The 25735-nt window shown below is 38.7% G+C and overlaps 1 protein-coding gene across 2 annotated transcripts in view; it reads left to right on the top strand.

Annotated features, from left to right (window-relative positions):
• Positions 1–842: 842 nt before the first annotated feature.
• WDR75 (WD repeat domain 75) overlaps positions 843–25735 on the top strand; it is a 30032-nt gene continuing 5139 nt past the window's right edge. The window contains exons 1-18 of one of the 2 annotated variants that reach the window (XM_015817088.1): positions 843–944; positions 1907–2036; positions 3175–3240; positions 4083–4182; positions 5021–5145; positions 6468–6538; positions 8174–8290; positions 10206–10294; positions 11725–11883; positions 12735–12794; positions 12907–13022; positions 15702–15877; positions 17174–17337; positions 18989–19169; positions 20512–20606; positions 22122–22217; positions 23601–23770; positions 24881–24940. In XM_015817088.1, the coding sequence (XP_015672574.1) occupies positions 859–944; positions 1907–2036; positions 3175–3240; positions 4083–4182; positions 5021–5145; positions 6468–6538; positions 8174–8290; positions 10206–10294; positions 11725–11883; positions 12735–12794; positions 12907–13022; positions 15702–15877; positions 17174–17337; positions 18989–19169; positions 20512–20606; positions 22122–22217; positions 23601–23770; positions 24881–24940 (2061 nt within the window). In that variant the 5' untranslated portion in view covers positions 843–858. Of the gene's footprint in view, positions 945–1906; positions 2037–3174; positions 3241–4082; positions 4183–5020; positions 5146–6467; positions 6539–8173; positions 8291–10205; positions 10295–11724; positions 11884–12734; positions 12795–12906; positions 13023–15701; positions 15878–17173; positions 17338–18985; positions 19170–20511; positions 20607–22121; positions 22218–23600; positions 23771–24880; positions 24941–25735 lie in introns of both variants that reach the window. The other variant, XM_015817080.1, reaches the window with a different exon arrangement.

Genomic DNA, 25735 nt, shown 5'->3' with positions numbered 1-25735 from the left:
TCCTCGGCCAGATTTTCCGAAGTGGTTTGCCTTTGCCTGCTTCTCTGGACTGAAAGAGTGACTAATCTAGGATTACCCAGCTGGTCTTTTTTGTGCCTTTTAATCATTACACCAAACTAGCTCTTAAATGCATTTAGTGTATGCAATGGTTTTAATGTATGTAAGACAGCATGTCTTTTGAAACAATTCACAGAACCCACAAAATTAATAACAAAGCATTATTTCAACTTAGGTTTTAGTTCCTTAAGTTTTATTAGCCGATGTACTCAACTGAGCCCGGAACTATTGCGAAAACAGAGCAGCCTCGACTCAAATAGGAAATTTGACATAGGCTGGGTACACTACTACACTATACAAACTTTTCTCTATAAGTCATCTCGGACAACCTCGTCTGCAACTCAACGGTGTCGCTCTACACTGCCATAGATCCATAGTTAAAGCCTCTGCATCTTAAATTGCAAATCGGGGGAAATCACTAAAGTTACAAAGCTATGACAAAGCTTCTGCAGATGTATTTTCCTATGCAAATTTCTTGCTAGCCAAACTCAAATTACCTTTCACACCAACCTCCTTAAACAAACCTCCTCCGCTTTCAATATGACACCACCCCCCTCCAAGCTGGGGCAAGAGAGACACTCTAGTAGTCTAATCCCTCTCTATGGATCAGTACTTTAATCGAAAGCTTGAAACGTTAAGCAACAAAACGGAAGGCGCCCCTCCTTCACTTCCTTTATCGGAAAGGAGGACCGAATACGATAGAGCTGCAGGAAATATTTTAGCTAGAGAAGTTGCGGCTGTTCTTCCTGGATTTCCTGGAGGGGAGGGGCATGAAGGTCAGAGGTCGGCTCGTGTCGAAAAATGGTGGCGCGGGAGGAACTCCGCGTGGTTCGCTGCGGCGGGAGCTGGTTGAGCGGGTGTCGCGCGGTGTTTTCTGCGGATTCGAAGTTAGTAGAATTCAGAGTTGAAGAGTTTTTTTCTTTTCTCTTAGGCGGCGAATTTCCATTACGCGAGAAAGCTGCGATTACAGGAAGGACGGTATTTATTTTATTGACACGTACCTGCGCGCGTGCAATGCACTTGTATATAAAATGCTTGCACTTATACATTCTGCAGACATATAAGTGGGAATATTCAACTGATTGAAGTGGTATGTCTTTTCTGAATAGATGGTCGGGTTATATGCTGTTGATATCTTTAGGCAACTGCTTTTGAGCTCCAAAAATTTACTCCCTCTTTAGATGAATTTGCAGTCGGCAATGTCACTTCAAAAGGAGAAAGTGCCATAGGATCTGCAGTTGGAATGTGGCTTCCCTCTTATTACGATTCGTGCTGTAATCTTTAGTCTTTCTGAATAGAGAATCTAGATTTAGTTCTCAATTAGATCTATAGAGATTCTCAGGCATCCAAGTCATGGTTGTCCCAAAGGTGCTTTTTCAAGAGGCAATAACTCTGAAAAAGAACCTTTGGGATTCTCAATTAGGTCAATATGTTTGAGCACGTAAAAATAGACACACAATTCTTTTGTTTTCCTGTAGACTGAGGACATCACTTCTCTTGGATTTTGGCTTGTAAATTTCAGGTGGTGGGCCTATGTTTTGTTTTGTATTGATGTGAAATATAAAATAATACAAGTATATGAATCTTAATAAAGTTATTATTGCTTCATAATTATTGAAAATACCTTTATCACATATTCTGCTTTTGAATGAATGCACCCTAGGTTTAATACAGAGTTTTAGTGCTGATCTGTCACATAGTTTAGTAGATTTTGAGCACCTTTTTATTTTAGTCTTTTAGCTTTAATGTTAAAGGTCTGAGGAATCGTGTTCTAATTCTAATTAATATGCAGTATGTTGTTAGAATTACATAGATGCCTTTTAAATTAATTTTTTTGAATCATTTACAGGTATCTCCTATGTGCTTCAGGTGACTACATTAAAGTCTACAGTACACTTACAGAAGAATGTCTACATATCCTACAAGGTCATACCAATCTAGTGACAGGAATCCAGTTGAATCCTCAAAATCATTTACAGGTTGTTATCAGTTTGATTAAAGCATTTTTTAACTTAATTCTTGCATGTAATTTAATTCAAACATCATTGGGTTAGACCAGACATGTCAAACTCGTGACGTATCGGAACTTTTTCCCCCATTACCGGCAATGGGGTGGGCGTGGTTTCCTTGTGACACGTCCGGCCTGCGGGCTGGCAGTTTGACACCCCTGGGTTAGACGAACATATAAAGGGCTAATAATTGAAAATTGAAGTCTGCTGAAAGTAGGATTAACGATCACTCTAAATTTGGTTTTAACTTTTCACTGTATATGGCTTTTACTTTTCACTATCTAGAAGGCTACACTTCTGGATCAAATTGCTGGGCATATACCAGTCCAGCAGCATTAACTTACTTGTTTCTTGTGCAGGTTAAAAGTTCCATGCCATTTGAGGCCTGCACAATTTAAAACAAAATTAGGGAAACTCTTGTTTTCTAAATTTTTTGGATCTCAATTTCCATTATCTCTGATGATTGAAGATTCAGCTAGGATCCCCCCCTGGGCTTATTTTTGGGATAGGACTTGTATTAAAAAAATCAGGCTAGGGCTTATTTGGGGGGTGGGTCTTATTTTCAGGGAAACACGGTATGTGTACATGATTTTTAGCTAAATGCTTTAGCCAAATACATTAAAAATATCACATGCTATAATGTCATAAATATAGCAAGAGCCACTAGGACAGTGGTTCTCAACCTGTGGGTCGGGACCCCATTTGGGGTCGATCGACCATTTCACGGGGGTCGCCAAGCAAGGCCGTCCGCCATTTTTTTGTCCGCCATTTTTTTCCCTTTTCCGGCGGGTGCCTTACCTCCCTTGGGCTGGGCCAGCTGGTGGTCGGCCTGCTCCATCTCTGCCGCTTGCCAGCTACGCCTTGGCCGGCGCAGGGGGCGGAACCACGCATGTGCGGCGCTCCCGGGCAGGGAAAGTCCTCGACTTATGACCAGTTGGGTAGTCCTTGACTTACGACCAGTTTAGTCCTCGACTTACGACCGGTTGGGGTCGCGGCATTAAAAAGGTTGAGAACCACTGCACTAGGAGTACTGAAACTCAACATTTTTTTCTACATCTATCTACATTGAAACTTATAGATCACTTCTTTTCCCCTCTTTCCGTACTAGCTTTATTCATCGTCTCTAGATGGCACTATTAAACTCTGGGATTTTATGGATGGAATTCTTATCAAGGTTTGTTCAATTTTCCTTTTCTTTAATCTTTTACACATCATTCATAATTTATCCTCACAAAGATATCAAATCACAGATTAGTAAATAGATTTGTACCTAATGATGCCAAAAATACCCTTGATTTCAGCAGTTAAATTAAGTAATATGCATTATCTAGCCTGGGATTATGTTAGGTGTGATTTTTGTATGATGGCCGGGCTATAATATGCCATTATCATGCAAGCCACATGTTGGCTAATGAAATCATTTACTGCACATGAAATTTAATCCAAGACATAATTTAAAATATCAAACAAAATTTATCCAGAAATTCAAATGGCTCCTAATGATCTTGAAGGATATGCAAACCTGGCTGTTCAGGAGGTTTTGGGGATTTGGGATGTTGTGAGCCTGTTCTTTTTCAATATTGAGATATTGTTTAATGTCATCAATGTTCCAAATTTATATGTTTAGACATATGTTCATATTAGTAGATGTTATTTTTTATTTTATTATTATTTTAACCTGATGTATAGATGGCAGGTTTTATGTTTTTCAGTGGCTTTTAAGACTAGAAAAAATAGTATGTTATCTTTGGTTATGGTTGCTCAGTATGATTGTTATTACAATTTTCTTGCAGTAATTTCAGTTGTACTGGCATAAGAGCAAGTATGTTTTAACCAAGCCAAACCAAAAGAATAAACCACGTTGGGAATATGGGACAGGGAGTATCTTTTTTCTTGTTCTCCTGCTTTCAGAAGCTGCTTGGAACTTAGGACAAATTGTATTTCTTGCCAGGATTTCATTTTGAGGTTGGCTGAGACTTAATAGAGGTATTGTGTTGCTGTGTTCTTTTCTTCCAGACATTTGTTGTTGGGTCTAAACTCTTTGCATTTTACACCCTTGCAAGTTTGGAGAATTCTGCATTTATCATCATTTCAAATCCTAACGATGAAAAATCAGGTATGTTGTAACCTATGTCCATTTTCTTCTGTAGATCTTATGTTCTCGTAAACCTCTTTGAAACTTTGGTTAAAGAATGGAAGGCTAGGGTAAAATAAATTCACTGCTTGTGGGACTTTACCTCTTGTATTATGAAAAATAAAAGTAGGCATATATGAGCTCTCTTACATTCTCAGAATTACTGACTTTATTTTAAGGTTGTTTTCTCCTCCCCAGCTCAGGATTGCTAACTATTTGACAGGGTTTTTAGATGTATACTTGTGGTAAGCAAGTTGCCAAAACAATATGAAGTGCTGCGATTGAATGCTAATAGTTTTATTATGATGTTTTTGTAAATCAGTGATCTAAAAAGTAACCTATCAATGTGTCATTCTTTTGGTATAAATAGAATAATGTAATCATATGGCTCTTGGAACTTGAAGACCTGTCATGTGAAGTGGTTAATAAACGTTTATGGTTAGGGTGATGTTCATTGACTTTCCATGATGGGTGAAATGAAGGAGCATCATGAATTTATCCCAAAGCTGAAGCCAAAGTAGATTTTTCTAAATTTAGCTCCAATTCTTTATCTCTCTAGAGAGAATTGGGAGATGGGGAGAGCAGGTTAGGAAGAATTTCTCTTGTGAGTTCAATGAATGTGTTCTATAATTCAAGCCATAGGAGAAACTGGCCTGATTTATGCATTGTACTAAAATGCTGTTTAATTTTGATTCAATATGATATGTGAACTTGATTGTTATTCCTTAATCTGCAAGCCATGATTAAATTAACATCTTACTGTCAGCTCGTATCCATTTGTACCACCAATTTATTAATAAAAAAATATTTATTTCACCAGATACGTTTCAACTAATGACAGTGAAACTTCCAAAAACACCCGATCAAGAAGTGGAAGCCAATGAGCTAGAAATGGTTTTAAATGGTATAAGCCAGTCGCCCAAATGTACTGCATTTGGAAGAGATGTATGTATACTTTCTTTATTGTTAAGCTGTAGCAAAAATGGCTGATCCTGTGGAGATGGGTTAGTGGCTTGGTAATTCCCTGTTGTCACTTATGGGAGAACACCATCAGTCATCCCACTCTTTCCCAAAATCTGTGCTGACTTTTTGATGATTAAATGGTCAAAAATTAAAAGTATTTTAAAAAAAACCCACTACTTTTCGGTCAGGTAGTGCATGGCTGGCTGAGGAATTCTGGGAGTTGAAGTCCACGAATCGTAAAGTGGCCAAGGTTGGGGACCTCTGAGGTAGTGTATAGGCAAGGGACTAGAGTTTTTCAGGCTTTTGTTCCCTCCTTGGGAGGTAAACCAATTTCATCAAAAATAAACAAGATGAAGTCTGTAACAATCTATTTTAGTTTTAAATAAATACAATCCTCCAAGTAGACCAGAAGATGAATGGATTTCCGAGCCTACTGTCTGGCAAGGAGGATACATGCGTAACATACACATTATACCGAGAAATGTTTGGGGTAATCAGGCTCCAGATCATTCTTTTTATCTCTCTGATTAGTCTGCTGCAGGGGAAAAGCAAAAATTTGGGCACATATCTGTGATACGGGTGATAAAAAAACTAGATGGCCTGTTCAGGGAGTCAACAGTGCTTTATTTGTGTCAGTCAGCATACATGCTGTTTCCTTTCTTCTCCAAAGTTCCTTCATGGTAAACTTTATAAATTACAGTTTTTCTTCTTGACTAAAGCCTTGTTCCCCGTCCAGTTTGTGATGTGGAAATGGTTCATTTCAGTGACAGCTGTGTTGCATTATCAAACACGTAACTGCTTGGTGTTTTTAACAATGGAATGGGTAGTCTAATGATTTCCAGATGTCTTGTCCTACAACTTCTACGATCTGTTGTCATGTGTCATAATGACTGAGGCCGATGAAAGCAGGTCCAAAATATTTGCAAGGCACGGGATCGCCTCCCGGTGCATGAGGTCACTTTTAGGGATTTGCTTTAAATTAATGGGCTTCTCTTGTAGTCCCCTATTAGTTGTCACATTCCCAACTGTTCTAATTATTTTTATAGTCAAATGAATGTTTTGATCTTGACAGGTATCTTGACGTAAAGATTTAAGATCTTGACAGAAAGCAAATCCAAGTTCATACCTTGCACCAAGCTATATTTTTTCCTTGATTTTGGCTTATTACAATTTATGCACTCATCCGTATATTCTAAAGCCCCGGTTCGCAACTTAAAAGTGGCATTTTCAACAAATTGCTTAAGCAAAGTAAGATTTAAGTTGAAGCTGGTTGAAATCTCCAACTATATTTTCATTATGAACAGGGTGAATATGTAGTATCAGTCTGGAAGCTTCATCTTGTTGTTTGCTTCTTCAAGAAGAATAAGATTTACAGGTGAGAATTAAAAGCATAAGTTGACTACTGTGTAAAATCCAAAGCAATATGAATCAGTTCTTCTTTACTTCCTCTTTTGGCTATAGAGGGATGAATCTGTTGATTTGAGTTTTTTTTTAAAAAAGAACATCCAATTCAGGTTTAACCAGTTAATTGATTAGATTTTCTGTAAGGATGTGTGGCTACTACAAATAAAAACTATTTATAAACCAGTAATGAAAGTGCTTTTTTGAAATTTCTGGCTTCATCTTTAAAGCCGTGAGTGACAAGGGGGCAGGATACTTGTGGGACTGCCTCCCTCTGAGGATGTCTTCCTGTTCCAGCAGGTTGAATAGGGTGAGCATGGTCCAAGTTCTTTCCCTTGAATATTTCTGCCTAGTGCAGGGGTAGGCAACCTTGGCTCTTTTATGACTCGTGGACTTCAACTCCCAGAATTCCTGAGCCAGCCATGCTGAGGGGAAAGGGAGAGTTTCCAAGCTGAGCCATGGTGGCTCAGGAATTCTGGGAGTTGAAGTCCACGAGTCATAAAAGAGCCAAGGTTGCCTACCCCTGGCCTAGTGGGACCCAGGAGGTGTGCCTTTTCGACCGCCAGCCCTGTCCTTTTGCAACACCCTTTCCCCTTAAGATTTGACAGGCCCCTATCCTGCTGGCCTTGTGAAAACCTAGGAAGAGGTGGCTTTTAACACATCCTTACTATGTATAGGAGATGGAGCCCTGGGTAATCTTATGTTGTTGGTTTTTTTAGATGTGTCAGGAGCATTGGGAGAGTCCTTGTTGGATTTTAATGGCTTGTTTTTACTGTTTTACTATTGCTCATAAGCTGCCCAGGATTGTGATTCGTAGGATGGATGTATATAGAAAACGTTTAAATAAAAATAAAAATAATTTGGCGATCCAGAAATGTATTCTATTGTAATAATATGAATTTGTTTATTTGTACCGCCCATCTTGCCTAGAGGCAACTTGTTGCGAGTTGTTGTTATGATTTGCTTTAAGTAACAACATGCAATTTGAAAAAAAAATGCAAAAGATCAAATGCTTACCACTATTTGGTTGGCCCAGTTTTTAAAGGTGTCTGTGGATATTGATTAAGCATTTTCTATTTTGGCTTCCCAGAATTCTTTATTAGAAAAGGAAGAGGTGGAAAGGTCAAGTATCTTTCAAACTCAGTCCTTAAATGTTCCAGAATTTCCAGTCAATTCAATTTCTGCGGCTGGCATAATTGATTTCCATCCAGGGACAACAATGAAAGAGAAAGGAAAATAGATTAAGGGAGAAATTAAAAAGATATACATGTTCTTCTTCATGGAATCCATTCCTACCCCCCAAACCTTTTGAACATAGAAGTATCCAATAATTAAGTTGGAAGTTGGCTGGACTCCTGAATACCAAGCAAATGAAATGCATGTCAAAATAGATACAGAGATGGCAGCAATATTCTGAATCAGTTTCTGAATAGACTTCAAACGGTAGTCCCTTGTAGACGCTATTGCAGTCTTCTATCTTTGTGTTGTTGCATATGCTGCATTCTGGTTAGGAGATGGCTCTTGCAGTTAGCATTTTAATTTTGTTAATTTCCTGGGTAATTCTGCTTAACAGCTGCAACTAACTAAGCTCTAACTTTTATTTTTGAAGCTTCTCTGTAGGTAAAAATCTTAGGAATGCTTCAACCAGCTATTTCACCTGCGTAGCCTGTCACCCAAAGGAAGACTGCATAGCAAGTGGACACAAAGATGGCAAAATGCGTCTTTGGTGAGGCAAGCATTTGTTATTCTTGGGATTGGCAGCTGTTTCTAAGCACATATTTCCTGAAAAATGTAAGGTCAGAGTATTAACCTCTGGCCACCAGCATATACCCAAGTGTATGGCAAAACTGTACTGCCTAGAATAGATCAAGGGTGTCCAACCTTTTGGCTTGCCTGGGCTTCATTGAGTGAAGAGTTGTTGTCCTGGGCTGCATATAAACCATATATAGTTAAATGTATATAGATAGCAAACCTCCATTATGATCTTGGGGCTGCATTACTAGTTGTCCAGGGCTGTACATAGTCTGCAGGTTGAGCATGCCTGGTCTAGAGCTTGGTAAAAAGCTGTTTTCCAATGAATTGAAGAATGTCAGATGAGAATACGTTCAATGCAGATTGTAAGATGGCACTGATTTATTGCAAATTAAGAAAAATGTCACTCTGAAGAGATTGGGGGGGGATTCAATCCATTACAGATCACAAGATTATAAATAAAATTAATACTATCAAGCCCAGCTTGAAATATCACATCGCCAACGGGCTTGTACAGAGAAATAAAACCTTAAGACAACTAGCCTTGACAATAAGCAGAATAGTGCTCATTCTTGGAAGACCTGAGGCAGATGTTTCTTCTGACAGTAGATTAAATGTATTAACATTCCTAAATTTTAATCACAGGCGATGATTGTCCTTCATGGGAATGTGGATTAATAATATGGCGTGAGGGGCTGCATTCAGAACATAACAAAGGAAAGATATTTTTTTCCAGAAGGCTGTTGCAATTAGAGGACAGTCTTCTGGCAAAGAATTCAGATTTGCAGGGATAGTGTAGCTAAAACTACTTATCTTGAGTGATGGGACTTGCTTTGAGATCATTCTTGGGGGCTAATGACAAAAAATGTATGCAAAGCTATGCAAATTTGATAAATCAATGAATGATAGCAGGAGGCGTTCGGTTCTTAATCCAGATGTTTTCTATATGTAAAGAAAAAAAAATGAAATAGTTTTTGACGGCATTGAAAAAAGCATACATTTCATTATACCAGGGGTCTTCAAACTTGGCCCTTTTATGACTTGTGGACTTCAACTCCCAGAATTCCTCAGCCGGGCACGCTGGCTGAGGAATTCTGGGAGTTGAAGTCCACAAGTCATAAAAGGGCTAAGTTTGAAGACCCCTGCAGTATACATTTGGCTACACACTTGATTCAAAATGCTAATTGAGAATGAAATAGAAAGCTGGTATGCTTGCTACAAGGCACCATGTTCTAGCGCATTTGTTTTGCAACAGTGTCTTTGGACCTAGAAAGTTCCTTCAGATGGGATAGTTTTAAAAACGTATAGATGGAGGCTTGTTGCTTTCGGCAAATGGCTCTTTATAACTGGCCACATTCACTGTAACACTTATTTTGTGAATAGACATGTGTCTCATGACAACTATTTTGTACGTGACAGAGGTGTGTTCTCAAAATTCCAAATCTGACCCATCCCTGAGCAATTGTCTTCTGTACTCTTCTCTGAGTCAAATGTAAAGGCTTTGCTTTTCAAAAAGGCTTATTACTTATCCCTTTACAGTAGTTTACATCCAGGCAAGTGATAACACCTGTGAAAGCAGATATGTGTTTTCACCTATATTTTCTTTGGTAGGGGCTAGGGATAATGTAAAAAGTAAACATTTTTACTTTGCAAGCTCAGGAATTAAAAATACTTAGCCCAGATGCCTTTAGCTTAAGTGTCTTTGGATATGCAGATTTCAGTGTCCTCAGTTCTCTGTATTGGCCACGCTGGCTGGCTAGAGAGAGAAATTCACACCACTGGATTGGGGAAAGGTTGGTTTAACACTTGACCAAGTGATTTGTATATTAGCTCCTCTTTAACTCTTTGAGAAGTTAATAGCAATTCAATATGTTTTTTTATTCCTACAGGAGAAATTTTAACCATAAGAGAGAATATACATTTTCTACAATGCATTGGCATCACAATGAAGTTATCGATCTTGCTTTCTCTGTAGAAGGTAAAATTGCCCGAGTTATGAAAGCCCAGTTTTAAGAGGGAATATTTTGGGGTATTCTATATGCTACTAATCTTTCAAGCACACACATTTTGACGACCTGCAAATATGCAGACTGCTGAAAATGTAACACAGAAGCATCAAACATACAAGAAAAACAGTTTGATATGCTAAATACAGATAGTCCTCGACTTATTACAGTTCATTTAGTGACCGTAAGTTACGGTGATGCTGAAAAAAGTGACTTATGACTGCTTTTCACCCTTACAACAATAGCAGCATTCCCATGGTCATGTGATCAAAATTCAGACGCTTAGCAACTGACTCATATTTATGACGGTCGCAGTTTCCCGGGGTCATGTGATCACCTTTTGCAACCCTTCTGGCAAGCAAAGTCAGTGGGGAAGCCTTATTCACTTAACAACCACGTTACTGACTTAACAGCTGCAGTGATTCACTTAACCACCGTGGCAAGAAAGGTCACGAAAAGGGGGCAAAACTCACTTAACAAACGCCTCACTTAGCAACAGAAATTTTGGGTTCAGTTGTAGTTGTAAGTCGAGGACGACCTGTAAATCTATCAAAGACGAGGGTTTAGAAATGGGTTCACAGCAAAAACAGAATCATGGTTATAGGTTGATTAATGGCAAGGTAATAAAATGGTTATGCCTGTTTTATGTCAGGGTATGTAAACAGGGAAGCTGAGCCATTCCCTAAGTAGCTGGGGGAAAATCATCTGTCTCTGTTGGAAACTTCTGGACCTTGCCAAGCACTTGAGGTGGCCCCTGTGGTGTTTATTTTATTCTTGGCTTCTTATTTGAACAGGAAAGAGGAGGAATTTTGCTGTGTGGCAGCAGAACATATTTTTCTGCTAACGTAAGCAAAGCGTAAGGTTTGGCTTGAAAATCCTGCTTCTTTCGTGAAAAGAAAAACCTTAATCCCTTGTTAAAGCAAATGTTAACCATAGTATTATAGAAGTTGAATTTTGGTTTGTGAGACCTGTTATATACAGAGATAAAAAGATATGCTCATTATACACCTTTCCAGCAGGACATTTATCATACAGAGTGCTGGCACAATTTGGAGGGAGTCAGTTCACGGAGCTCATTCCTCAGTCATTTTGTGCAAGATTGTGGTCTTATAGCCCTTTTTAATTCCACTTAGTATGACAAGTCCTCCTAGGATCCAAATACTTGTACCGGCTACTCAGCCAAAGCAAGAATTGGCTTTGTTTCTTATTAGCAATGGCATAAATGTAAAACAATTTAAATCACTGGAGTACATTGAAAACAATTGAGAACCGCTGCTCGGTTATTCTTGGCTTCTTATTTGTTATTCTTACTGTAAGTTATTATAAGTTATTCTCTTATTGGTTGTTAATAGATTCATCCGCCCTCTGACCCATTTTTTTTCCCTTTTGTTTGGAACAACAGGCACTAGCCTCTTGAGTGGTGGGATCGAATCAGTGCTGGTTCAGTGGCGAGATGGGTCAGATGCTAAAAAGGAATTCTTGCCTCGTTTAGGGGCCACAATACAGCACATCTCTGTCTCACCTGATGGAACTCTCCTTTGTACTTCACATTCCGATAACAGTAAGACCAAACCGGGAAGATTTGTCATTGCTTTTTGGTTTAACGTATGAAATTTATTATAATATACGGGTAGTCCTCAACTGGTCGCTTAGTGACCCTTCAAAGTTACAGCAGATTTCCCCCCCCTCCCTCCATGACTTGGTCCCAAAATTATGGCTGCCGCAACTCTGCACTGGGGAGCTGTTGAGCCTCCAGATATTTTGGAGTCCAGCTTCCATAACGTACTGTGCTGATTAGACGACCTAAGCTGAAATCTATCAAGCATTGGTAGCTACATACACCCGATCCATGTTGCACAGGAGGGAGTTAGCTACTTACAGTGACTTACAGTACAAAATGGTCCTGCTACCTTATTCTAAAGTAATTTTAATTTTGAACAGCCTTCAAGAATAGCTACGCATTACAGTGGACTACTTTTGAGGTCACCTGACATTTGGTTATCTTCAAAGCCTTATCCTAGAACAGGGGTGTCAAACTCGCAACATCACGTGACATGTCGCGACGTATTGCGACTTTTTGTCCATTGCCGGGCAGTGAGGTGGGCACAGTTTTGGCATGACGCATCGGCAGTTTGACACCCCTGTCCTAGAAAGAGGTTTGCTGGCCTCTGTGAAAGCTGCTCAACCAAAGTACTATCGGTTGCTGCTTCAACCAAATTGTTTCAGGCCTAATTACAGAAATGCTGCCAAGATTTAAACAGCCCTCAAAAGCAAGCTCTTTTTTTTTTCCTAATAGAAGTATCTTCTGCTCTAGCAGATATTCTGAATTGTCCAATTGTAGGTGATAACTTTTGTCTACCTTCGGTGAGCCTTTTTTTCTTAACGTTTATTAACTTCTTTTTATACACACAGAGATAGTAATCATACATAGCAACCTGAAAGTTTCTGCAGTAATTCAAGGATTAATCAAAGGTATGTAGGGTAAAGGTTTGGGGGTGGGGGTGGGTGGGGGTGGGGATGGAATTGTGTTTTGTGTTTTAGGAAGAAACGGCATTCTGCTTCAAACCATTTTTTTTTATTTCAGGCAGTGATGTCAAGACTGGTTTGATAGTTGATCCAAGAACGAAGGCTTTGGTTCTAAATGGCAAGCCGGGACACCTGCAGTTCTATTCACTGCAAAATGATAAATTATTGTACAACGTAAGTTAAACTAGTGAATATGTGATAAAGCCTTGTAAATTCAGGGAAGTTACTAGCTTACAAAAGAGCTTGTGTTTCCATTCAACCAGCCGAGAAGGAAAATACCCAATATTGACCTCATAACAGGCTGAAAAATATATATTTTATTAGGTAAACTAATATCAGGGAACTAGAACTGAGCAGTAGGTTTCTCTTTGTCTAGTCAAGGAGATAGTGGAAAAGAAGAAGAGACTGCAAGGTTGCTAATGGGTTGTTCCAATTACGTACCAGACACGTTGTTAAATATATGCCTTTTAAATGTCATCCTCAAGGTACTCAACAAGGCAGGGTGAGCAATACATTGATGCTGTGGGAAGGATTTTTTGTGTGAAAATTAAGGGAGTTGTCTCTTGTGTATGGGGTAGCCATGAGTTGTGTGATGGCGTGAATTGGGAGTGGGGATGGTGATGTGATAAGCAGAGTGAAAAGGAAGAAGGTGAAGTACTGAACTTCAAGATAAGCTTTGCTGACGATGGAAAAGGCCACGTGATATGGAGGCAAAAGGTAGACTCTGTCATATATAAGTAGGTGTCACTAATGCCATTAGGATAAATGGACAGTGGGCTTAAAGAGAATAAAGTCTCTTGAGTTTCTATACAGAAGCAAAAAAAATGTGGTGATACAAAGTGATGTTGATGGTTGAGTTATACATAGAGGTATGCAAAAGCTTTGAATGGAAGCCACTGAAAAAGCGTGATAAAGAACTGGGTCCTTATGACAAATAAGACAAGCCCTTTTATTTATTTATTTTTTAAAAAAAATCAAAATGCAGTCCTATAATTTACAATTGAATGAGAGTAATAGTTATATATCCTCTTATTTTTTACTCTAGAAAGGATAGTAAGATAACTAGTGGGTTGTATGTTTTTCATGCAGAATGTGTAGCAAAGCCTAATTAAAAGAATAAGAAGCTGTAGACAATAGGAAAGTAGTTCTAACGCTACTAGTTTTGAGGAGATGAGCCTGAATGGATCATGGGCTATATATTCAGTCTTCTTCCAGCTGATTGTATGTATTTGTTTCAATCTTTCTGAAGGCAGTGTTCTATTACATCATTTTATGGTATTTGGGGGATAGAGTGGCAACAATATATATTTTCTAAAAAAACCCCATAATAAACAATAAAGAGTAAAATATTAAAAAACCTGGATAAATAATTGGAAATATGCCCCTTCCTGAGTGGTAATGAAGGCAGAACTGATTTCAGTGTCAGTGGCAATTTATTTCATAGCACGGACCCTGCCATAGAAAAAATAGAATTAACTGTTGCTGTTAAGTAAGTGAAAGACTTGCAAAAAGTATTCCAGGGAGGACCGGAAGTATGGGATTGCAGATGTATACTGTTTGCATACTATTTGTGACTTTGTAAGTTAGTTTTGCATATGGTAACTATGCTTTTCACTTGAAAACATCTTTAATTCCATCCATAGAATAATGGCAAAGTAAGTTATGGCACCAAGCCTTGATGTATTTTCAAATACCCTTACATATGAAAAACAAATAAGAAGAATTCAACTTGAAACTATTAATGAATTTTAATTCTTACATAAAGATGGAATTCTTTATAAAAAGTTATATTGTAACATTTTGCTTTGACTTAAGAATCATGCAAGAGATTGTAGTTAATTATTGATTTTAGTAACCTTCTAAAAGTCTTAGTTGATACAAGATGCTTTAATGTATAGCATTAATCTAACGCTATTTCAAAATTTTAATTTAATCTTATGCTTGTTTAACACAGTGAAAGATGAGGTGAAATGACCACACATTATTATTAATTTATTTAAATATATTGGCCACCCAACTCCAGTGGACTCTTGTTGGTGTACAAAACTAAAAAAACGAATAAACTGCTAGAAACATGAACATATTAATCATCAACAAATTGAAATGGGCTGGAATTGAATACTTTCATCAAAGGGTCGCATTGTATATAACGTAAGACATGCAAAATAACAGAGATCATCCAAAATTTTGATCTTACTGAGCAAGCAGTATAATGGAATGGAACAACTAATCATTTTTATAAAGAACACCAACTACAGATGCTTAGTAGCAAACCCTAAAGAATGGCGGTGAATGTTGCAAGACACATTTGGGTATCTATGCCTCCCTGACTCACCCTAATTTTAGGTTGCCTCCTTCCTTGTACAAGTAGTCCTCAACTTACGACCACAATTGAGCCCAAAATTTCTGTTGCTAAGTGAGACAGTTGTTAAGTTAATTTTGTCCCATTTTACAACCTTCCTTTCCACAGTTGTTAAGTGAATCTGGCTTGCCCATTGACTGCTTGTCAGAAGGTCGCAGAAGTCGATCACATGACCCAGCAATTTACGACATTGCAACCGTCATAAAGACGAGTCAGTTGCCGAGCATCTGAATCTTGATCAGATGATCATAGGGGATGCTGCAATGGTTTTAAGTGTGAAAAAAACGGTCATAAGTCACTTTTTTCAGTGTTAACTTTGAATGGGTCACTAAATGAACAGTCATAAGTCAAGAAATACCGATATTGCTTAGTTTAGAGAAGATTGATATACCTTCTGCAAAGTCTTTTGTATTGATTTGCTTTTGACTTGCCTTCCAATGTACGTGAGCCTAAACAACTCTTTTGCTTCTCCCTCTTTCTGAAATGCCCAGCTGGATGTTGTGCAGCAGGAGTATATTTATCAGTCGGGTCTGGACCAGATTGACTTACTGAAAGCTGCATTTCATTCCAAAGGTGACTGGCTGGCTACTGTGGAACAACGGCAAGGAAGCGGCAGTGAGGTTGAGATGCAGCTGAAACTCTGGGCCTACAGTGAGCAGACCCAAAGGTAAACATGTCTGAATTTATGCTGGACAAAGGGAGTCGTATTCCTATAGTTTCTACCTTGCAGAGCAGAAACATGCCCCGAGATCATTTTAAAGCATAGATTTTGCTTTTAAACATGGAGAACGAATATCAAGACTTCAAGTATCTCACGAGCCCAAGGACTGGTCATTTTTTTTCACGATTGGCCTTTTTTACAGCGTTATTTCGAGACCCAGGGAACAGAGACCCCCAGGGAAGCAGAGCAGTGATTTCATGACATAGTGCAAGTGGGCAGTAACACCGTTTTTTTCAGGGATAGATAGATTTTTGAGGAAAAAATCTGTGATTTATGTGCTGACCCTCCAATTAATCTTAACATTGTCACTCTCTGCATTCCCAGCTAAAATGGCCAAAGAACTGAAGTCCCAAGTTAACCTAGTGGGCATCAGTCTGGAGAAGGCTGGTATTCCATTTCTGATTTGTCACACAGGTTAACCTCGATAGGAATTGGATGGCAAGCATCTTCTCAGTGTTCCCGGTGTTTCAGCTACTTTTACATTCTGGCTTCTATTTTTGTCCAAGTATAAATGTATATCATTTGCCCTAAGTTGACCATGCTAATTATCAGTGGAGTACTTAGGAAACCGAATGATGACATTTATGGAACGAGTGGCAACCTACCTTATTTCTCATTCCCATTCCATTTATATAATTAACATAATACAACAGATGGTTTCTGATAGTTGGGCAATTCCAGTGATATCTATAAATCACCTCCTAGATTCAATAAGTAGAGAGATGTCTTACAAGCCTTACATTGCTGTATCCTCTTTTTAATGTTCGAGGATATGAATTCGATAGAAGAGTGTTACCGTACAGGAAAGATACACTCTTCTGTGAGGTCTATTTAATGTAAATGAGAATGTTGGAACAACACTTCAAAATAAGGTAATGGCAAAGCAGTTCTGTGCCATATCCCCCCAGTTGTATGGATATTTACGTGTAATTTGTCAGGAGTCAAGCTCAACTCAGAGGCAACTACTACATTTTATATCTTGATGGTTTATAACCAGATCTATTTCCTATACTGACTATTTCTATCAGTGGTACAGTAGTATAGAATGCCCCACTTTTATTTGAGGATAAAAATGCAACACAATTGATTGGAAATTGTAATATCCAATAATTACGCCATCCATTTACTTGATGTGATCATTGTTCAGAATTAAAATATGTAATGTATCAAGCCAGCATAATATTACAAGCCTTGAAGCCCATTTACTTTATGAGAATACTTTATATTTTTTGTTGATATTAGCTTTACTCTAAACACACGAATAAATACACCACACGAGGACTGCATAACAGCGATGTGTTTCCGTGACACAGATGGCTCTGAAAATGTAACCCCAACTCTGGTAACAACCAGCAATGATGGACACTTCAAGGTCTGGATGCTGCTGGTGGATAAAGACAGTGAAAGTAAGTAAAATGGGGAGAATAGCCTTCATTCATTTGCAACATGAATAAAGTGTTCAGTTTGGGCTTTTTAATGAAAGTGAGGAATTGGAAGGACAGCCGAGGATTGATTACAGTGCAAGGTGACAATTTCCTGGTTGGTTCTCTAAATCTGTAAAAGGCCATGCTAAAGGCTAAAGAAAAAAGGATCTTTATGAAATTTCTAAAACTCAGATAAGCAGCATGACTTACTTTTATTTTTCTGTTTCCTTCTGGAGTATGTATGTATGTATGTATGTATGTATGTATGTATGTATGTATGTATGTATGTATACTGCTCACAAAAATAAAGGGAACGCAAACCCCTTCAGTTCCATGGTAAAATGTTCCCTTTATTTTTTTGAGCAATATATTTAAATAGGTAGAAATTAGCTCTATGTAGAGAGACATGACTATGTCACTTAGCTGTCCTATGTGCAGTAGAATTGGACCATTTGCAAACTTTGCAGCTGGAATAAAATCATATATACTACAAGAGAAAAAGACTTTAGTGTAGCTGTGATTGAGCTTCTCTGTCCTGTGCCTAGTTGATGGCAACTAGGATAGGATAGGAACTCTGTAACTATAGTATTTTCTTACCCATTTACATTCAGCCATGAAAGCTTGCTGATCTTTATGGGACCATTTTTGTGGAGTTGTAAGATTTTTTTTGTTTCCCCCTTAATTTTAAGTTTCTGCATTTGTCCATGTGTAAAATACCTACTCTTGTAGAAAAAGAGTGCTGTTTATACTTGAAAGTTATTTATGGTTTTCATAATCTGGGCATTTAAAGTGGCAGGTAGGGGCACCTATTTGAAGAAGTATCTATCTTGCTATTTTGAGTGTTGTGTTTGGGCTTCTTTGTTTGTGTGTTCGTTTCTTGATGTGGTATATCCAGATGTTGTATTAAATGTAATGTGTCTTTCATGATCCTAAGTTCTCTCTTCCATGTGGTCTGAAAAGAGATGGATTCCAAGAAAAACTGCAGCCCTGGGCACAAATTAGTGATTGCAAATAGCTTATTAAGAAGCCCTTTAAAAGTGAAGTCTGTGGATTTATGTTTGCATCAGGCAAACCTATGCAGTTGTGGCTGGTAGCCTAGGATTTCTTTTGAACGAAGTGCCAGCAAAAATACATCACTTATATATGGCCGTGCTTTTAGCAAGATTCCATTTTGTGTAGAAATAAACTTAAATAGCAAAGATTTATGGGTTTTTTTTCACTTTTTTGCTTGCCATGGCAAGTATTACTCCCACACAGTGGTCTCTTGGTTCAGAAATTTCTGTCTCTTGGACAGAAATGTTCCCCAGCAATCTGTGGCTTTTCCTGCTTCAGAAAAAGAGAGAGTAGCATGCGGTTTGTGTGGAATTGCTCCACTGGACTATCAGCATGGACTAAGCTCTCCTTCTTCTGTTCCAGTGGAAAAAGAAAATGGTGCCTCATTGGTCCCACATTAGTTTGATATTGCTCCATTGCAAAGAATTGGGAGTTTTCTTGCAAGGAAAGGAGCAAGTGAATACCTCACAAGCAAACCAGACCAAATTTGTGAAATTAAAATTCTCACATGATCTTTTCCATGCCATCTGGCTAACATTTGATATTCCTCTCCTAAATCCGTGTGCCTCTTCCCCAGCAGATGAAAGCGTAACTTGGACCTGCGATTTTGTGGGAAGCTATCATAATTATCAAGCTACAAATTGCTGCTTCTCTGAAGATGGCTCTTTACTCGCTGTTAGCTTTGACAAAACGATCACCCTGTGGGATTCTGAAACATGGGATTTAAAATGCACTTTCTGCCATCCTCCAGGGACTATAACGTATGTACTTGTATGCTTGTTCTTCCGGGTCTTATAGCTTTGCTTATTTACTATTTAAATGACTTTTTTTAAAAGTTCATTTGAAAAGTGTAACGTTGCAGTTTTCAAAAGTGAGCCTGAAATGCTTTTCTCAGCTTACAACCTGCCCTAATTAATTTTAGAACAGGATCTGACAATAGAGACAACAGTCTCTCATAAATTAACTCATTTTCTGTGCCTGGAACAGCACATGCAGTATGTATAATTTTAGCTTAGATCAGGACCCTTTGGGTTAAGAATAAAATGAGGGAAGAGAGATAGCGGGGAAAAGTTGAGATTAAAAAAAAAAAGTAAAATTGCTCTTCTATGAAACTAAAATGCGCATTGGAATAACAAGCAAAGTCATTGGGCCCTCTCTTGTATTCATTTCTGAACTTCCCGCAGCCAGTAAAGGGAGCCTGGTTAACGTGAATGATTAAATCAGCAATTCATTATAACTAAGGATTGTGGCTGCATTTGTGTTTCTCAGTAAATAGACCACCCTTTTGAAGTGTGAGTGCTTGTGATACAATATTCTTAAATAGGTAAATTGACAGCTATAGTTCTCAATGCCTCTCTGCCCTCAGTCGGCTTGAATTCCTCACATTTGGTTGCTACCCCAGTCAAAGCCAGTTCCTCCTAATTTACTGTTCCGTCAGCAAGACAGTTTCAGAAAACTTCTAAAATTGATCATGACCTCCTGCCTGTCAGCACTTGCAGAGAGCCGTGTTATCTGAAACGTTTGCTGGGAAGGTGCTCTTTTTTTCAAATGGCTTCCTTGACCCTTTTTGGGTAAACATTTGCTTGATTGCTGTAGTAGGAGGTTTGAATTGTACGGTTGTAAAATGGAATTTGTTCCCAGGTCTGTACATATAGTCACTGCTAGGAGATGTAGGTTAAAAAGACCATAAAGTTGCTCGGTGGTGAAATTGGAAGGCTTTGGCTAACCTTAACTCCTGAACGTCCAGCTGGCCAGAACCTCAATGATGTCCTTCCTTTTGCAGGAACTTTTTAGATGTCCTTCTTGTTTACCGTTGTTCTCCAAACCATGAGAGATAGGTTGCTGTTGAGCATACAGTATATCACTTTGAAGTGTATCTTTGGTCAGCATAAGAGTCTTATAACCAAATTGGAGAAATGAGTTTCTGAGATAGGCCCTGGATAATGTAGAGGGGGGCATATTATGAAATATCTCGCTGAACTGGGGACGATCAGCTCTTTTTCCACCAGTTTCAATCCTGACGAATGTAGCAGTGAATGTTACTGGCGGGATTTGGAGTTGGGCAACTATTCTGACCTTTCCTTCCTTCCTTTCTTCCTTTAGGAGCCTATGCTTTGGGAGGCTGATTTCTTCCAAATATCTCCTTGGCACCACCAGCAGTGGCTTTTTGTGCTGCTGGAACTTGCTGAATTGTTCACGTAAGTCTTTGCTTTTACTTCTTGCCTCTTCTTTTCTCCCTCGGAATTTTATGCTGCAGTAACCCAATAGTTGAAAGAAGGGGTCAGTGCAAACAAAATCTTTTCAGTTTTGATTTCATCTGGGAAAAGAACATCCTTTTAGTAAATGTTTAACAATAAATGGCAGGTTAATCCACTAGCACATGCCCTGGATTACTGTTACTAACTACCGGCTGCCTGCTATTATTAATTTGTGGTACCTTTTGCCAAAAGATACTGAGTTAATTTGTGTCTTTTTGACAAATGGCCAGAATTTTTGTTTAGCTGAAAACGTTAAAGAGATGCATGAAGTCTAATTGTTAGAAGATCATTAAAGAAAATGAGATGGATTTTTTTTTATATTAAATACAAATTGAAGTGAGTCATTTAGCATCAGCAGATTTATTCCGTAGTCTACTTTAGGATGCTGTTAGTAATCCTGTCAGGAAGAGTTATTTCGCTAATCCTACATGAGGGAAACTCAATGACACTTATATGCGGATAGCCTGCAGTGGAGCTGGGAGAGGGATAACTGCCTGTCCCCTTGCATTGCTCTCCTATAAATTCAGAAAATTGGAAGTTCTTCCAGAAGAGTTTTGAGGAGCTGCTGGAGAGGTGGGAAGAAAGACCTATTTTAGGAATAAATAAATGATTTATAGAAATCCAGGCAACTAAACAAAATCTGAAAGCCACAAGACAAAATATTCTAATAACCAAACAAGAGGAGGACCAGCAGAGTTGGGTGCCTCAGTAGAAAACATCCCATCTCCTAGCCCTGAAACATTGAGCAGGTCTCTCCTGACTACCTGAGAAGACTATGGTGTTAGACCAGCGGTCCCCAAACTTGGCAGCTCGGCCGGATGAGGGAAGGAGAGGGGAAATGGGCTGTGCGAGTTGGGAATAGGCCACGGCCTGGTAGTGGGCCACAGCCCAGGAGTTGAGGACCTCTCTGTTAAAGGGATCTAAATAGTAACCATTATATGAAAAATATGATTTTTTTGTCTGTTTTTACTCTTGGCCAAAGTGTAATCTGCCTTTGTCCTATGGATTTAGAGAAAACTAATTGTCTACTGGAGCACATTTTAATGTATTTTATTATTAACCTGAAAAAGACTAATAGTAAATTATATGATCAGTTGAGTTCTAACGGTTCATGATTTCAAAATGCGAATCTATCAGGGTTATGCTCTGTATGCCACTTTGTATGGTCTCTCCTTTCCAGATGAACTAAACAGAATCTTTAGAGCTGATGGTGCCCAAAATGTGATTGATGGATTTCAGGACACTTTTGAGATCCTGTTGGGTAACCTTAGGCCAGCTGTCATTGAAGAACACCCTCTTAGTCTCATCCCTTATGCAAACCCTACTCAAAATATTTTGAAAGTTGCATTTGAATTGAATCTGCCTCTCTTGCAAGTTGTGCCCTTCCTAGAAAAAAAAATAATTCTTTTCATAGTCTGTGGTTCTTTTTACTGACCTGATTATTTTTCTTTTCAGTGGAATGGAGTGCCCAGTTACGTGTCAACATTCTTCAGCCTGATCATCTGTCTGAGAATATTGTCGCAATTTCTCAGCACTCAGAATATTCAGATGGTGAGAACAAAGAGGCCTGTCTACTTTGTGTAGAATGGTTGATCCCAGTTGTGGTATTATCACGCCTAGAAAAATATTTTAGATTTAATGCCACTTAAAAACAAACTTTTTAACTAGGCTGAACCTGGAAACTTAGATCCTACCAAAAACTTAACAGGAAATTCAGTGTAGTTAGTTTTTCAATCTTTTCCTTTGCTTTGATACTGCCTGACCTTTCTGCAGAGGGCCGAGTCCTCTTGAATATGAGTAAAGGTACAGAGGGATGCTGAGGTAGAAGTGAATAATTGCCAAAAATTGATTAATGGTGGAACTTCTGAAATGAATTTTATCTTAGGATCAAAACCCAATTACGCACTGTATTTGGAATAAATAACATATAGAGGTAGTTATTTTCCTTTGGGGGTATCTATCTGTTAGTTATTACTTAATCTCTTAGTGTTAAAGCAGCTTCTGGTTTTTGGATTTTTGTTACAGGGGAAGAAAAGATGTTTTTAAAGAGAACCTAGTAATCTTGATATCAGTTTTATAATAATACTGTTTCGCTTTATGAACAAGCCATTTTGGGTGAGAAAATAACAGAAAAAGTACAGAGTTCTGTGTCTGAATCCCATTGTTAAAAAACTGTCATGGTGGGTAGGAGTGAAGGCCATATTAAAAAATCAGAATATTTTTTACTATTCCTTTTCCTGAACAGTAGCCATCTCTACTTGATTTTCTCCAAATCTAGAAGTTAGGATTTTGAACCAGCATGATAGTTGGAAATTCAAGGAGTTTTGAGTCCCAATTTATGAACTAGTTGGGGAAGGCTCAACTAGCTTATTTCTCATCAAAGAGGTGTCATCTGGCAATGGTTTTCTCACACTATTACAACTACAATGATGCGGTTTGGCTCTTACTGCCAGATTAATTGTTAAGTTGGCCTTATACAAGATTGATTAGCAATATCAAGGCTGGGACGCCATGCTCTTGGGATCGTTGTGGCTTTGTAACTCAATGACTTCAACTCCGAGTCAGAAAAACAGACAGGGTTGTTTTCAAAGGCTAAAGATAATAATAATAATAATAATAATAATAATAATAATAATAATAATAATAATAATAATAATAATAATAGTAAAGTTGGAAGGGACCTTGAAGGTCATCTAGTCCAACCCCCTGCTCAGGCAGGAAACCCTATACCATTTTGGACAAATGGCTGTCCGGTCTCTTCTTAAAAACTTCCAGTGTTGGCGCATTCACCGCTTCTGGAGGCAGGTTGTTCCACTGGTTAATTGTTCTAACTGTCAGGAAGTTTCTCCTTAGTTCTAGATTGCTTCTCTCCTTGATTAGTTTCCACCCGTTGCTTCTTGTCCTGCCTCCAGGNTCTGTTCTTCTCTGCTTTAGTGTTTGTGTTCAAGCCCAGCGAACCACGGCCCTTGTGTATCCAAAGGAATGTCTGCAAAGGGAAAGTCCAGTGGGCTGTCTTTGTTCCAAGAGATGTGCCTGAATATATTACCTCCGAAAAATATCAGTGGCTTAGCCAGTCTCAGTTTTATTTTCTGACTGAAACGCACGTAAGTTCCGAGTTTATTAAAATGATTTAGAGCAGGGGTGTCAAACTGCCGGCCTGCGGGCCGGTTGCCTCATGTCGAGGCCGCGCCCATCCCAGCTCCAGCAATGCAAAAAAAGTCGCGATATGTCATGACACGTTACTTAGAGTGAAACTGGTAGGGATGACTAAGAGATCTGAACAGAGGCTATAATATTCATTTTTGCCAGTCTTTCCAATAGACTGTCACTACAATATTGTCCTAGTTGGGTTGGGAAGTAGAAACAAGAAAAAAAATAACTTAAAGACTCTTGTGTTTCCTGACACATGATCGCCAACGTACGATAATGGATATGGCACAAGAAGAAGAATGTATATTTAATCTGAATGCTTTTATTTTTTCAAAAATGTTTTTAGTATTTTTAATTGCAATATATTTTTTAAATTGTAATCCCCCCCCCCAAAAAAAAAATTATTGACTGGGATGGACAGCTATAGAAATTGCATACATACATATTGCTTCTTCAAGTACTAATGACACACTCTGCATGCTTGTTTAGAAATGCTGTTTGTTCAGAGGCTCTTAACTCCATTTAGGATTGCAGCTTAGATAAACTATATTTTGCCAGCTATAGAGGTTTTGCTCTGTCAAATGTTTTGACATTTATGGGCTTCTCTGAGCAGCCTGCATTTTGCATATCTCTTAACTGTGTCAAGATATAGATTATTTTCCTGCAATCTAATTCCAGCCAGCAATACAATGCCGACATGAAATTCAGCCAGTCTAAATCCAATATTGCTTTATATGAATGCTGTACTTGGTTTGTTGGTAATGTGTTCTCCCCAACAGCACTAAAAAAAGAGCATTATTTGGTCATTATTAGAGGGAAAGGAAATTCCCTATAATAATGTTTAAAAGGAAAGGCATTGTTCCAAAGAGTAGCAAATATTTTTTTATTATCCCCCATGTTTTGGCTAACAGCCACATCTCATATTTAAATTCACCTAGTTCTATATCCATATGCTTCTGGACTGGTATTTTGAATGGTGTGCGCCATTTTAAAAACTCTATGTAATTATAAGGATACCTTTCCTGTCTGTAATCTTGCTTTTCTTTTCCCTTCTGATTGTGTAGGAATTAATGACTTTTAGCACAAAGACCCCAGAAGAGAGACTTACGCCTTCCAGTAGACAGGTATTAATTTTCGTAGCTAAATGACTTATGAAATGAATGAAAACCCTTTTTTGAATGCTGAGTCATATTAAAATATTTCAGTGTCTTAAGGCGAGGCCTACCTCAGTGAGTGTCACTGAATCCAAAAGGCTGTGTCAAAAATTTTCCCCTGCTCCACCTACAACACTACCTCTTTTCACATTGTTCTTAATTTTTCATGTCTCATCACGGGACACCTATCTTTCACCTTCTTTGGCCAGGATAGTATTGAATCTTTCATTTAAGATGGCAAACACTTGACTATGGAAAAGGTTGAGACACCCATCTACATGGTGGATATCAATAAAGATGAATAGTGAGAGTTGCCAATTAAGTTTTGAATGCTTAAGTAAAAACGATATCTGCAAATTTAGCTTTGTTTTAGTTGAAAGAGTGAAGGTTGCTTGGAAGAAAATACTGCATTCAAGGATTGATCCAAGATGGGTACGATATTTAATTTTTCCAAATTAAAAATCTACCTCCTTCCGGACCGCTCCCCCCCGCCGCAGGGAGGAGGAACCGCTTAGATGGTTCCGCCCCAGGTGCCTGATGGACCCAGAGAGGTTCCTGACGGCGCCTGATGGACCCAGAGAGGTTCCTGACGGAGCTTGGGCCATATCCTGAGGACCTAGTTCACGATTCGGTTGAAAATCTGGCGGCGGCCTGGGAGGCGGCCGCTGCCGCAGCATTGGACCAAGTCGTGCCTTTGCGGCCTCTGACCCGGCGCAGATCTCAATTGGCTCCCTGGTTTACCGAGGAGCTGAGAGAGATGAAGCG

Source organism: Protobothrops mucrosquamatus, unplaced genomic scaffold (genome assembly GCF_001527695.2).
Source record: "Protobothrops mucrosquamatus isolate PMUCROS unplaced genomic scaffold, P.Mucros_1.0 scaffold_125, whole genome shotgun sequence".
NCBI classification, from domain to species: Eukaryota; Metazoa; Chordata; class Lepidosauria; order Squamata; family Viperidae; genus Protobothrops; species Protobothrops mucrosquamatus.
Note: the sequence above shows the minus strand (reverse complement) of the source record. Positions and strands in the feature narration are given on the sequence as shown.